Below are 14,032 nucleotides of genomic sequence, written 5' to 3' on the forward strand. Positions count from 1 at the left end.
CAATGCTGCAGTCATTGCTACAGTCCTTCCTGATGTTGTTCTTTAACTTTCTTTTCAGGGCTGTCTCCACCCTACCATTGATCTCATAAAGACATACGGCAGAGTGTGTGGGTAAGTAAATGAGAACTTTCTACATCAAACATGTCTAAACAGCATCTTATTGATTTAAATTCTCCCACAATGTGTTGTGAGATGAATATTCAGGACAAATTAAAATAAACAAAGAAATAGTGAAATGTTATCATAAATAAACGTTCCAAAGTTGCGAGGAGTCGCTTAAGGACTGTCTCAAAAGTGAAGACGCTGGAAGAGTCAGCTCAGGTGACGGATGCACATGTGGATCGATAGAGAAAGACTACAAACTACTGCAAGCTAAGAATGATTTGCTGGCAAAAAAAACAATGGCATTAGAAAATCACAGCAGGAAACAAAATTTAAGAATCCTTGTGCTCAACGAGGGCGTTGAGCAGGGGAAACCAACTATGTTTACCCAAAAACGACTTTATGACTTGTTCGGAAAAGACAAGCTAGCCCCCCTGAGGGTGCGGTTAGAAACTTTATGCCTCATTGATAGGGGGGGCTTATGCACCTTTTTGGTAGGCTACATGCCGTCAGACAGGCTAAACTTTACAGGGGGTTGCAGGCAAGAGTGGTCTGTTTATGCTGTCACAGCTCCACTTTATTGTGTGGAGAAAGAGTGGTCAAAGAGAGGGAATTATATGTCTAATGTTGTTTTGTATTTGTTATTGTGATCAGTTTTCACCCTTTCTGGGATGGGAGGGTTTTGTGGAGAAAGGCTGGGGTGTTGCGGCGAATGGGGGGTGGAATAGGTTCCAATTGGAGTACATAATGTTAGAAAAGTATTAAAGATCACTGGCTGTCTTGATGTTATTGGCAGAAAAAGAGCAGACATTGCATTACTTCAAGAAACACATGTTATAAAACAAGATATATATAGAATTGCCAACTCCAATTACAGTGTGGCTGCGTTTTCGTCTGCCTATAACAAATCCAAGGGTGCTGCTACAATTTTGCGTAAAGGGCTCGAGGCTCCGACCATAAAGGGCGTATAGCATATTTAAAGGGAATTTTTTGTGGTAAAAAAAATAGCTTTGGTGAATGTGTATGCTCCCAATTCTTATGAACCTTTATTTTACGAAGCTTTATCAAATTTTATGGCCAACATGATTGGTTACCAAATTATTCTTGGTGGGGATTTTAATGCAGTATTTGATCCGTTGTTAGACAGATCTAAGAACACTGTTAACAACCCCCTCTCTAATATAGCATTATGTAATTTATCCCTAAACTATACATTAACTGATGTTTGGAGGTCTAAAAATCCTTTTAAAAAAGAGTTCACTTTTTTCTCAGCCAGACATCAAACATATTCTAGGATAGATTTTATTTTAACATCCCTAGATTACTGCACTTCGTGAAACCTGACATTATTACAAAATCCACAATTCTGTGAGCAATTTAAATCAGGACTACAGGAGTTAATATCCTTCAATAAGGATTCAGTGACTGATGTGAGATATGTGTGGAATGCTATTAAAGGTTATATAATAGAATCCAACATAAAGATATATCAGATTTAGAATTCAGGCAGTCTAAATTAATCAGAGAACAGCAGAATAGTTTCAATTCAGAGAGAGAAAGACAGTTAATTAAGATCAAGATAGAGCTTAACGCTCTTATTATGAAGCATTCAGAATTTCTTGTGCATAGGGTCAAAGAAAATAATTATCTTGATGGAAGTAAGCCAAGTTTTTTACTTGCCAGCGAGATGAAGAATGGAGAATTGGCTATAATTCCCTCAATCATGAATGAAGCTGGCACCCTTCTGTATGATCCCTCCCTTATAAATTCAGAATTCCAACAATTTTACAATAGGTTATATACATCTAGTATTAATCCCTCAAACTAGAGAAATTTTTCACAGGACTGAATCTTCCCCACGTATCCCCTTTGGAGGCTGAACAAAGACATTAATACAGCTATTATCTCTTTATTACACAAGAAAGGCAAAGACTCAAAATTATGTTCAAGTTTTAGACCTTTATGTTTAATAAATTCTGATGTTAAATTGTGTGCTAAAGTTATAGCACAACGTCTCGTCCATCTTTGGTTGATCCTGATCAAACAGGATTTGTTAAGCATAGATTAGATTAGATTTATTAATATACGTCAGTTACTACATATCATACACCTATCATCTAATATAACATCCCTATGTGCTATACTCTCAGTCGATGCCGACAAAGCATTTGATAGGTTGGAATGGTCATATTTGTGGTACACCATAGAAAAGTTTGGTTTTGGTAACAGATTTATGGGTATGTTAAAAACATTGTACAGTGAACCAACAGCAACAGTTCTTACTGGCAATCAATGTTCACCGTTTTTTACAATAACTAGGGGCACAAGACAGGGCTGTCCAGCCTCACCTTTATTATTTGTGATTTCATTAGAACCTTTAGCCCAAAAAATCTGAATCTCACAGAATACATCCCACAAGACTTTGCTTTATGCGGATGACATCTTGTTGTATATGGATAAGCTACCTTCAACATTTTTTTTTAACCTTTATTTAACCAGGTAAGTCTCATTGAGATTAAAAATCTCTTTTTCAAGAGAGACCTGGCCAAGAGGGCAGCATGTAGGACAAAATGTACATAAAAGTTGCTTACAAGACACAAAAAACAAAACACTTTGCACAGTCAGTCAATCAAGTACATAATTTAAACAGTGCATAAACATTGTCCAATAGAGTTACTTTCTAGACCCTTCAAAATAGAAGAGAATTCACCAAAGGAAATCATATCATCATGTCAGTTTCAAATCATTCTGCAGTGTGTTCCATGTAGAGGGAGCTGAGTACTTAAAGGCCTTTTTACCCAACTCAGTTCGAACACGAGGAACATGTTCTGTAAACATTCAGCTGAGGTATTCATGTAAAGGAGATTCCCAATGGTCCAGCAGTGGCAAAAATGTTGCTAAAACCAGGTATTTCCTAGCTTGAAAGGAGAAGCAGGCTTTATTCCTCAAATAAAAACCTAACTTCAGTTTAAGCTTAGAAACAAGATTTTCAATGTGAAATTTAAAAGACAGGCGGTGATCAATTATGACTCCTAGATACTTGTAGCTAGACACTAACTAAATGTTTTTCCCTTGTGAAGTTAAAATACTTGGAAGATTTGGAGGACACTTTCTTGAGTTAGTAAGTAGCATAACTTTGGTTTTGTCTACATTTAATCCCAGTTTAAATTGGCATAAGCAGGACTGTATAACATCAAAAGCAGATTGCAAAAAATTAAAAGCCTGTAAAACAGAAGACGAACAACAATAAAATAGTGTCATCGGCATATAAATGGTACATAGCATTTGATATATTGTGACACAGGTTGTAGACATAGATGGTAAACAGAATTGAGCCTAGTAATGAGCCTTGGGGAACAACGTTGGAAACATTCAAAACAGGTGAGGTGGACCCATCAAACTGCACACACTGCATTCTTCCAGAGAGGTAGTTAGCAAACCATCCCACAGCTTGACTAGATAAACCAATAGAAGAGAAGGCTGTTTAGCAAGATACTGTGGTCAACCCTGTCAAAAGCCTTTGACAAATCAATAAAAGAGAATTTTTTGCAGTCCAGTGCTTCAATAATGTCATTTACCACCTTTAAAGCAGCAGTGACGGTGCTGTGTTGTTTCCTGAAACCTGACTGATATTGAGATAAAATATAATTTGAGCATAAACATTCTTCCAGTTGTTCACTCACTAGTTTTTCAAGAACTAGTGAACGGCCTATAATTGTTCAGATTAGAAGGATCCCCCCCTTTTAATAGAGGGAGAACATAAGATGACTTCCAAAATTTAGGAACGTCATTATTAGTGAGTGTGAGATTAAAAATAACGCACAAGGGTTCTGCAATAAAGTCAGCAGCGAGCCTTAAAAAATAGGGATCCAATTTATCAGGCAGGCTTTTTAGGATCTAGCTGCTTCAAGGCTTTATGGACCTCAGCCACAGAAAAGGGGGTAAAGTAAAGTAGCTGTTTAAAATTCTCACATGAAACACAGGATGAAGAGTTCAGCTGGACATTGGAGGCAGTTAGGTGACAAGGAATGTGTGCCAGAGGAAACAAAATGCTCATTAAAACAGTTGATAGCAGACTTGTCAGTCACAGTGAGAGAGTCTTTAACAATTTAAGGAGGCAGCAGACTACTACTTGAGGTACGGGAAGAAGACCAGCATTAGTATCAGTATTAGATGTATTTAAAGAGTTTAGTTCACATATGTCAAACTCAAGATCAGGCCCGTGGCACAATGCTATCCGGCCCGGGAGATGATTTTGATTTTCTATTAATATTGGCCCGTTTCTGTAATTCAAACAACATGCTACACTCCCCCAACAATCCCCAACATGCATTGCAGCATGTTGCACTACAGGTTAGACGCCCCCTCCTCCTACTGACAAGTTGTTTTTTTTTTTTAATCAATCGGTTACTGGACAGATTCAGTAGCAGCCAATCTTGAACCGGTCATCTTCGCTCCTAATGGGATAGCTATCTAACTAACTTGCAGTCGCCAAAATGGCAAAAAGAAAAGTGGACAATGAAAACCGTGGTTTTCAAGACAGGTGGGAGGTTGAATACCTGTTTACATACAATAGGGATAAACCTGCCTGCCTCATTTGTGGAGCTGATGTGGCCGTAATGAAAGAGTACAACATTAGGAGACATTACGAGACAAAACACCTTGACAAATATGCAGAGTTGGACAGAGAACAGAGGCTACAAAAGGCAGCGGAGTTGAAGAGGATTCTCATGACACAGCAGGCTATGTTTACCAAGGCCAAATCACAGAGTGATGCTGCGGTAAAGGCCAGTTTCATCGTCGCAGAAGACATTGCTAAATCGGGCCGGCCATTTGTTGAAGGTGATTTTTTGAAGCAGTGCATGCTTAAAGTTTGCGACGTTGTGTGCCCTGAAAAAAGACAGGCATTTGCCAACGTAAGCCTTAGCAGAAATACAGTGGACGATCGAGTTGACAAACTAGCTACCAGTCTAAAAGCAACTTATTGAAAAAGGAAAAGACTTTGTAGCTTATTCACTTGCTGTTGATGAGAGTACTGATAGTACAGATACTGCACAGTTGTCAATTTTCATTCGCGGCTTGGATTCAAAATTTTCTGTTACGGAAGAGCTACTGGGTGTTAAAGCAATGCACGACACCACTACGGGAAAGGACATTTTTGAAGAGGTGGAAAAATGTGTCAATGGAAATGCAATGGAAATTTATGGAAAGCAAGGGGAAAACCACCACAGATCTGAAGGATGAGAGGTGGCTGTGTGATTTAGCTTTTTTGTGTGACATAACAGATCGTCTCAATATGCTCAACCTACAACTGCAAGGACGTGACCGTGTGATCAGTGACATGAATGATGCTGTGAAAGCCTTTCAAACCAAACTGCGCTTGTGGGAGAATCAAATGCAGCATGGCTGCTTAGGCCATTTCCCGACATCCTAAAAAAAAACAAAATAACTACAACCTCCTTCCCATGTGCGCACTTAGCCGACAAACTGAGCACACTTCGCACAGTTTACAAGACGATTTGCAGACTTTGAGGTTCAGAAATTCAATTTTGAACTGTTCAGTAATCCGTTTGCAGCTGATGTGGACAGCGCACCAATGAACATGCAAATGGAGTTGAACTAACTCCAGTGTAACAGCACACTCACGGCCAGTACAATTCTGTCGGGGTAAGCGAGTTCCACCGTTTTATCCCAGAAGCGATGCCCGAAATCCGCCTGCATGCTGCCCGTATGCTGTGTATGTTTGGTAGCATGTACCTGTGTGAGCAGCTATTTTCTGTCATGAAAATAAATAAAACATTACACAGAACACGTCTCACTGACAGACACCTGCACTCCATACTGAGAGTTTCAACAGCTCAGAAAATGACTCCAAACATTGATGAATTTGCAGCCAAAAAAAGATGCCAGGTGTCTAGCAAATAGGTGACAAATAGGTGAGTAAAGTAGACCTGCAAACCAACCGAGGTATGTAAAGAGATTGAAAAAAATTTATTATTTTTATTCTAGGATTTTTTTTTTTCTTTAATATTAAGCTTCAAGTGCAGCGATCCTGTATGTGGTTATTGTTTGAGTTTTGAAATGGCCACACATATTTTGATGCACTTATTCATGTGGTTTAAGAAGTGTTAAATAGATATGGCTCTTTTCTGGCCTGTAAATTTGTCATGGCCCATTCATGGATGGAAACCAAGAATAAAGACTTCTATATTGCAACATAGTAAAAAATGTGGAGGACAGAATTTGCCTAATTTTTAGTTATATTATATTTCATTTATGCTTCGCCCTTTGCAAAAATGGTTTGAAGAGGAATGTCAGCCACCCTGGCTCAAGATAGAGCATAACACATAGAGCCTACTCACCCCTTTGGCTTCCCAACTTATACTGTATAAGTCAAATGTACCTCTACTCTGCATCCACTTTTCTTCAGTGCTTTCAAGAGCAGCAGGGTGAGTCATGGGCAGTGCTTAATTTGTAAATGATGAGGTCCCGGAACACCAAGGGGTCGGTGTTCCCGCGAGTCGGTGTGGAGGGAAAAGGTTCCGGAACATATCAAGACAATTGCACATTGGAGGCACGGTGGTGCTCAGTACAGCCATATAGCTTACTGTAGACCTAACAGCCTAAACATTACTAAATGACCGACTATATGACCTTAGAGCTCCGACTACTGGGGACCAATAACAATATTTGATTATTGCATAGGCTACATAATGCTCATTTTTTACAAACCTGCCCTTCAAGTAGTAGACTAAAGATATAACTGCACTGTGCACAACATAAAAATGCCCACACCATGAGACATCCTAATCATACATAAAGGAAACTGCAATGGCTTCAACCATTTACCAGAGAAATTCTGGTTAGAGTAGTTACGCATCAATATTCAATACAAATACTTTAATAGGATATCGATTTTGAATGTAGAAAACAATGTCAGCGAATAATGCAATAAAATGTGTTGTGGTGCAGCTAGAAGTCGGCCTAAATGCGACACTCAGCTGTACCGCGCTGGTTTTGAAATGCTCACATTAATGTGGGGTTTACAGTCCTTCACGTCAACCAATTCTCATGTTATTACCAATTATTTCTGGACACTCAACATAACGTGCAATTGCTCGCATATTTAACTGTGGGACTTACAGGTCCGCACTCCAAAAAAATTCTGTCTGCAAATATGAATTTCAATTGTCCCAGCAAAGACCTAATAGATTACAGAATATGCTAACACGTTTACAAACAAAAAAAATCATGCTTACCTTGTCCAATTTTCCAAAATAGTCCACACAGTGGACATATGGACAGCAAATTCAACTTTTAGCCATGACGCTGATGCAGAGCAGCTCACTCATGTGTGAAGTGATTACTATGCGCTTGTTGTTACTTTCTAATAGGGTAATCACCTGTCTTCATATGGAAATGAGACAGTTAGGTTTTTGGAAGGGAGGGGAAAGGAAAGAAGAGTCAACTATTGGGAGTATTAAATGGCAGGCAAAAAAAACCAACCTTTCATGCCACCAGGTGCCGGGTCCATGCAAATAGGTACCGGAATGCAGGTAGTCCAAAACCGCGAGGTGTGCAGGATCCGGCACAAATTAAGCACTGGTCTTTGCCACAGGCAGAGCCCTATAATGGGGCTCTATTGGCTTAGGGGGCGAAGCCCGATTACTCCACCCCCTGCTGCGACATGATTATGTTGACAACTTGCCACACACAAACCTGACTGTTACCGTGCACACAAGTACGTCAAGGTCAGGACCCCCTTCCTGACCCCCACCCCACCAACCAGCATGACCAACTCATCACAGGTTCTGTGTCCGAGAAGTAAGCACAGACCCAGATAAAGACCCAGACATGTCCAACAGATAAAATCTGATGAACAGACAGGGTGTCAACCATGACACTTCGTACAGATGACGCCGTCCTCCGCGATGTTGTCTTCAAGTGCTGAAGAAATATGGATGCAGAGTAGCGGTATGCTCACCTTATATAGGGCGAGAAGCCATAGGGTTGTGTAGGCTTATCCTGATTGGCTACACTGCGCTGAGGCAACTAGATGAGTGGTTAAGCCAATAGAGCCCCGTCAGAGGGCGAAGCCTGTGTGAAATAGAACTTGTCTTACTTTTTAACCTTCATTTTATGCCCAAGACACTCAATACATGGGCTGCTACAGCTAAAAGTATCAATATTCATGTTTGAAATGAAACACTTTATTTCATACTTTATTGCCAAATTATCTACATTGATCGATTAATACCACCTTTCCCTTACATTGATTTCTATAGAATAGAGGAAGGGTACTTTCAGACTCAACTCTCTTCTTTTGTGTGTGTATGCATGACAGACATGCATACACACATATCTCTCCAGGCCTCAGACTGGCTGTAATGACCACTGTGTGTGATTGGCATGCTGTTATTTATTTATGCTTGCACTGCATACAGTACATGTGCACATGTGTGTTTCTGTATGTGCATTAGGTTTAGACTGATATATCAGGCACTGATATTTGGCTTTTATTAATATTATATCAAATATCAGTCAGTCAGTGTCATCCACCTCTGATATGATGAAGGTTGTTCCCTGACCACGCCTATATAGAAAAGGTCAGGTAAAACTTATGGGTAAAACCTGCAATTTGATTCCTAATTTAAAGGCAGGAATGTATCTCAGAGTTTCCCCTTCCACTGAAGAGGTGAGATCACCCTGCCTTAAAGAGCTGCTAACCCTGAAAGAATTTCATTAGTATGAGTTTCAATGACAGTTTGAGTATCACATATTCTAAATAATGTTTTAGAAGCTTTTCCACTCTCAACTTTTTATGGCATAAAAATATAAAGATATTGAATATTGGCACAAAATTTCAGCTATTGTCAGCTTCAATACAAACATATCTATCACTACTGGCCTTCAGAAACCCATGTTGGTCAAACCCTAATTGTGCATACATGTATCTGTGTGTTTTGTCTCAGATTCAATTTGTTGTATTTCAGGTACTATATGGGCCGGAAAGCAGTGGTGGTGGTAGCAGACCCTGACATTCTCAAACAAGTGTTGGTCAAGGAGTCCAGCAGCTTCCCTAACAGAATATACAAAGTACACACACACGCACGCACACACACACACACACACACACACACACACACACACACTTCCGATGAGGGGCAGCCGGCACTGTGGCAGCAGGGTGACCCTAACCCTAACCCGGCTTTACTAGGTGTCAATATGTACTCACATGGCTGGCTTTACGAAGTTTTGAAAGATAACATCTTGCGAGGCCGGCTTTTTAAGGATTACAAGGGGGCCGACGTACTCTGTTAGCCGAGGGGGCGGGGCCATCTAGTAAAGTCGGCTTTACTAGGTGTCATTATGTACTCGCGTCGCTGGCTTCACGAGGCCAAATCACATGCAAATCGCCTCATAATCACGGCTCATATGACATCTCGCAAAGCCGGCTTTACGAAAAACGAAATTAATTTAATTAAAAATTTAATTTTAATAAACCTCGGATTGTTAAGAATGTAAGTATAATAAAAAAAATGAAAATAAACTAAAGCCACATTTACTAGTGTATAAAGCCGGCTTTACAAGATTCGATAACATGCAAATTACCTTATGGAAAACATAGCGCCACCTGGGCAGTCACTCGGGTGTACTTCACCTCAAAAAAGGCGTAAAATAAAATAAAATAGGCATTGTCGGGTCAGGGTTGAGGCCAGGTGCGCGAGATCTCTTTAATCTGGCCTCAAAAATTCCCACCATAGACTTTGAATGGGAGTGTGCCCCAATGTATAGATTTGTGACGGCCTCGCAGCTGCGCGCATCCTTCAACACCATTCATAATCACGTTTACTAGGGTATCAGGCCGGCTTTACAAGGTTAAAAAGCCGGCGTTTTACCCCCAAAGTTAGGACCCTAACCCTAACCCAGAGTGACAAGATGAATTTGAGCTGAGGTTAACTTAATAACAATAATAATAATAATAATAATAATGATAATAATAATAATACATAATAATAACAATAACTATATCAAATAATAATGATAATAATTATACTTCATTTATATATGTATATATGTATCACATTATTATTATTAAAACCAGACTGAATCCATATTGAAGCCAATCCTATCCAGTGAAAGCCAGCAGCTGCTAAGGCTGTCAGGTAGCAATGTTTTGTATTCCTCCAGAGTTCTTCTCCTGTTGGATTTCTGCCTCAGAGGCCCAGGGTCTCTGAGGATTTAGCGATGATCAAACCCACTGGACTGGACAGGAATAACACAACAGGACAGGCTCTCTGACTCCTCCATCTATTGTCCAGATGATTTGACCGGCTGGGTGGCGGGGCGGTGGAATGAAATAATGATCCAGGGAGCTGCTGATGGAGGGTGGAGGTGACAGAAGGGACGGCAGTGGTGTGGTGGGTGGGTGGCTGGGGGAACAGACAGTGTGGCCATTTTTCTGTTGCTCAGACTTCTGGATCCCCAGTGTAATGTGCACACTATAGAGGGCTGTTTATGCATGTGAACCACACCATGAGTCTTAGATGTGTGTCTATGGCAAACACATGCATGCTTACCCATGACTCTGACACGAGCATGAGCTGACATGAGCTTTGTAATTGAATGTAATCATAACAGATGTTTTGTCCCTGTCCTCTCCTTTCCTCCTATGTAGCAGCCATTTGGCTTGCCCACCAAGCCTATGAGGGACTCTCTGCTGGCGCTGAGGGACGAACATTGGAAGAAAGTCCGCGGCAGGTTTACCCCATCCTTCAGCGCTGCTAAGATGAAAGAGGTGAGAGTGACCTCTGCTTCCTTTATGCCCTCTGTCACCGCCTTCCTCTCTTTCTCTCATCCCTTACCTCAGCCAGGACCTCTCCAGGGCATGCTCCCCCAGGAGGATTTTTTTTTCCAAAAACAGCTCTGGAATGCTAATTTTTAGTAACTTTTAATTAGGATATCTGACGAAATACCAGATAAATTAAAATCGAAGAAAGAATTCACTCCCATAAATCAAAAGTTTATCATACAAAACAAGATGCCACATCAAACAGTTGCTTTTTACAACCACCAATATCATTTTTTTTTATCATATCACTTTTTAAACCTTTAGGATGTTTTATGACTCAGACTCTGTTTGTCAGTAGGCTTTCAGCCAAGCTATCTAGTTTGGCCTATTTCTAATTAATAACAACAATAATAATAATATATAATATGAATAAGTAAAGATTTCCGTTTTGGAATTACAGTGTTTTATGTAGTTGTGTATTCCTTCCAACTAACTGCACTGATATTATGTGGTTTCTAGTCATTTATTTATTGTGGTGCACTGGTCCTTTGTCCAAGCCCTGTTACAACACTGGCTTTAGCTTGAAAAAACTGTTAATTATAAAGTACAATACAAAAAGCTAGCCTGGAGAATAAAGAGCCATGCAAATCAACATTTTAGACAAGACGCAACCCATCTACTGTAATATGGTGAAGAATAAAGTTAGCTACCTCACTATCTGTAGCCTACTTAGCTAAACTGATGGTCAACACTAGCTTAACTGAGTACCTAACATATTCATAGTCATGCTGGTAACTGCCAGTGTAGATAGCTGGCTAAGTAGGCTAATGTCAGCCTGTTTTTTGCATAGGGGGTGGAAGGACTATCCTGTCTGCTGCTACTGGTGTTAATGCTGGTTTATGTCCAAAAGGACCTTTATTTTCGCCTCTGGGACCGCATTAGTTTCAGGCCCTGTTGAATAGCTACCAAACTAACGTTGGAGTCAGTTTAGCTGCAAAACAACCACCTTGCTATTTTAAAAATAAACAGATGAAAATATGGTGTTGTAATGATAAGAGGGAAAGATTACATACTTAGAAGCATGCAGGAGACGGAGGCAAATATTGACAATTTTTACATGAGCCTAATTGTGACAAAGCCATCCTGTGCTTTTTGGGGGCCCTAAGTGGTGTTGCACATAGTGGCAACAAAGCTATTAACCATTTGTTGTTGACAGTCATGATATAAGCAGACTATAACTTTTTACATACATTGTATTCCTCCTTGGCACAATATCATCTCTTTCCTTTGTGAGCCACAGGAACTAAAACATCAACAAACGTGTGTCCTCCTCCACAAGTCCCAATAGCCTACCCTTTAGAGCATGTTGCTTGACAGATATTTATCTATGCACACCGAAGCTGTGGCGAGCTAACCAGTGTTTCCTCTAAATATATTGTACTGTGGTGGGCCGCCACGGTAAAACATGACCCACCATGCTAAAATATTTTCTATCTTGTTTTCTATAGCATTTCTATAGTAATTCAGTAGTGGCGCTGCTACTCAAAAATTTTTTTTAGGGGTCCAAGCACGTAATGCTGGAACCCTATTGTTTTTGCTGGAATTCTTTCTTTCTTACTTTCTTTCTTTTTCTCCCCTAAAAGTGTCTGCAGCTCAGAAACTAAGTCCTACAGCAACCATATTTGGCAGGTGGGCTCCTATGGCCCCTGTGAGGGACCGAGCAGTTAGGACACAAGAGACAAAAATAAGGTGCAAAAAAATAAGTTTTTTTTTTTAACCCAAAAGTATTTACAATAGGATGGGTAACAAAAACCAGCTTTAAAAAGTGCAGATAAATAGATAAGCTGTTCTAAGCCTCACTGTAACTGAGGTCAAATTAACAGAACAGAACTTAACAAAAAGCAACATAACCAGTGCACAACTAAACCAAACTGCCTGCCTGAGGATGGAGAGTGGGTCCTATACCATGCTGGCCAGTCTAGTACATCACAGTTCCGAAATACAGGCTATACAACTTATACATATTATTGTTTTTAAGTTTTTAAAATTCAGTTAACTTACATTAATTAAGTTATTTTCTAGTAACATACACATTTCATACATTTTAGTATTGAAGACACAGATGAACTCTTTAGGTAGTATCAATTAAACCCCCCCTTTCATCTCCTGGGAGATGGTTCATTCCACCACCCACAACCCAGTATTTGGTACTGGCCGAAACGAGCTGCTCACTCTTTGGCAGTTGGACGAGGTGGGGGACGACTCCCGGTGAGATGACACACATAGAGACAGAGGATGAGAGGAGAGAGAGATGAGGTGAATGTGAAACATGGTCAACTTAAAATAACTGAACAAATAGCAATAGTGACTAAACAATTTAACTAAGAAGCGTGCACTCAACTTAGACAAACTTGTAATGTCAAATCGCTAATAAAGGTTTGAGTATGCTATATGAAACAAATGCTATGTGTCGTTATTATGGGGTCTGTGTGTATATGCATTGTGTATGTCTAAAAAGGCCAAAATAAAACAAGGTGCAGGGTGTGATACTAACATTCAACGTGCGGCTGATGGTGCGGCCGTCACAGCCCCCCACTACTCAGGCAAGGCAGCCCACGCATATTGGCGAGAAGGTGGCGCTATAACAAGCAACTTTACGTTTTCGCCAGTAACTTCTGAACCGTGTGTCGTAGACTGAAAATTGTGTCCATAGATTCTTTGGAAGGTGCTGAGTCCAACCCATATATCACTTTCAGTGTCCACCATATTGTATTGTCCGCCATTTTGAATTCTTTAAGAAACACTTTTTTCGCAACTCCTCCTAGGCCGTTCATCTGATTCACACAAAACTTGGTGTGGAAAATCTTGGGACTGTCCTCTTTCAAAGTTGCATTAAGGTTATTGATAGGCCAAATGGTTTGGCTTTTATTGACCAATAAACTTTTAACGAAACACGCCCTAACACTAAATTGGTCGTAATTTATTAACCATTCATCTAATCAAGCCAAAATTTGAAACACACGTTGAGCAGTGTTGCTTGAACATGGCCCCAGAAGCATTTTGAGCTCTACCACTAGTGGGCGCTACAAATGCAAAAAGTTTATATCTCATAATTGACTGCATAGATTTTCATGAAAT

The 14,032-nt window shown here is 40.1% G+C and overlaps 1 protein-coding gene across 1 annotated transcript in view; it reads left to right on the forward strand.

Annotated features, from left to right (window-relative positions):
* Nucleotides 1-14,032, forward strand: part of LOC139912490 (thromboxane-A synthase-like) — a 34,983-nt gene that overhangs the window by 11,718 nt on the left and 9,233 nt on the right. Inside the window, exons 3-5 of the mRNA XM_071900312.2 lie at nt 59-111; nt 9,096-9,198; nt 10,784-10,900. Coding sequence (XP_071756413.2) covers nt 59-111; nt 9,096-9,198; nt 10,784-10,900 — 273 coding nt within the window. The remainder of the gene's footprint in view (nt 1-58; nt 112-9,095; nt 9,199-10,783; nt 10,901-14,032) is intronic.

The sequence above is a fragment of the Centroberyx gerrardi genome, chromosome 4, assembly GCF_048128805.1.
Source record: "Centroberyx gerrardi isolate f3 chromosome 4, fCenGer3.hap1.cur.20231027, whole genome shotgun sequence".
Lineage (NCBI taxonomy): Eukaryota > Metazoa > Chordata > Actinopteri > Beryciformes > Berycidae > Centroberyx > Centroberyx gerrardi.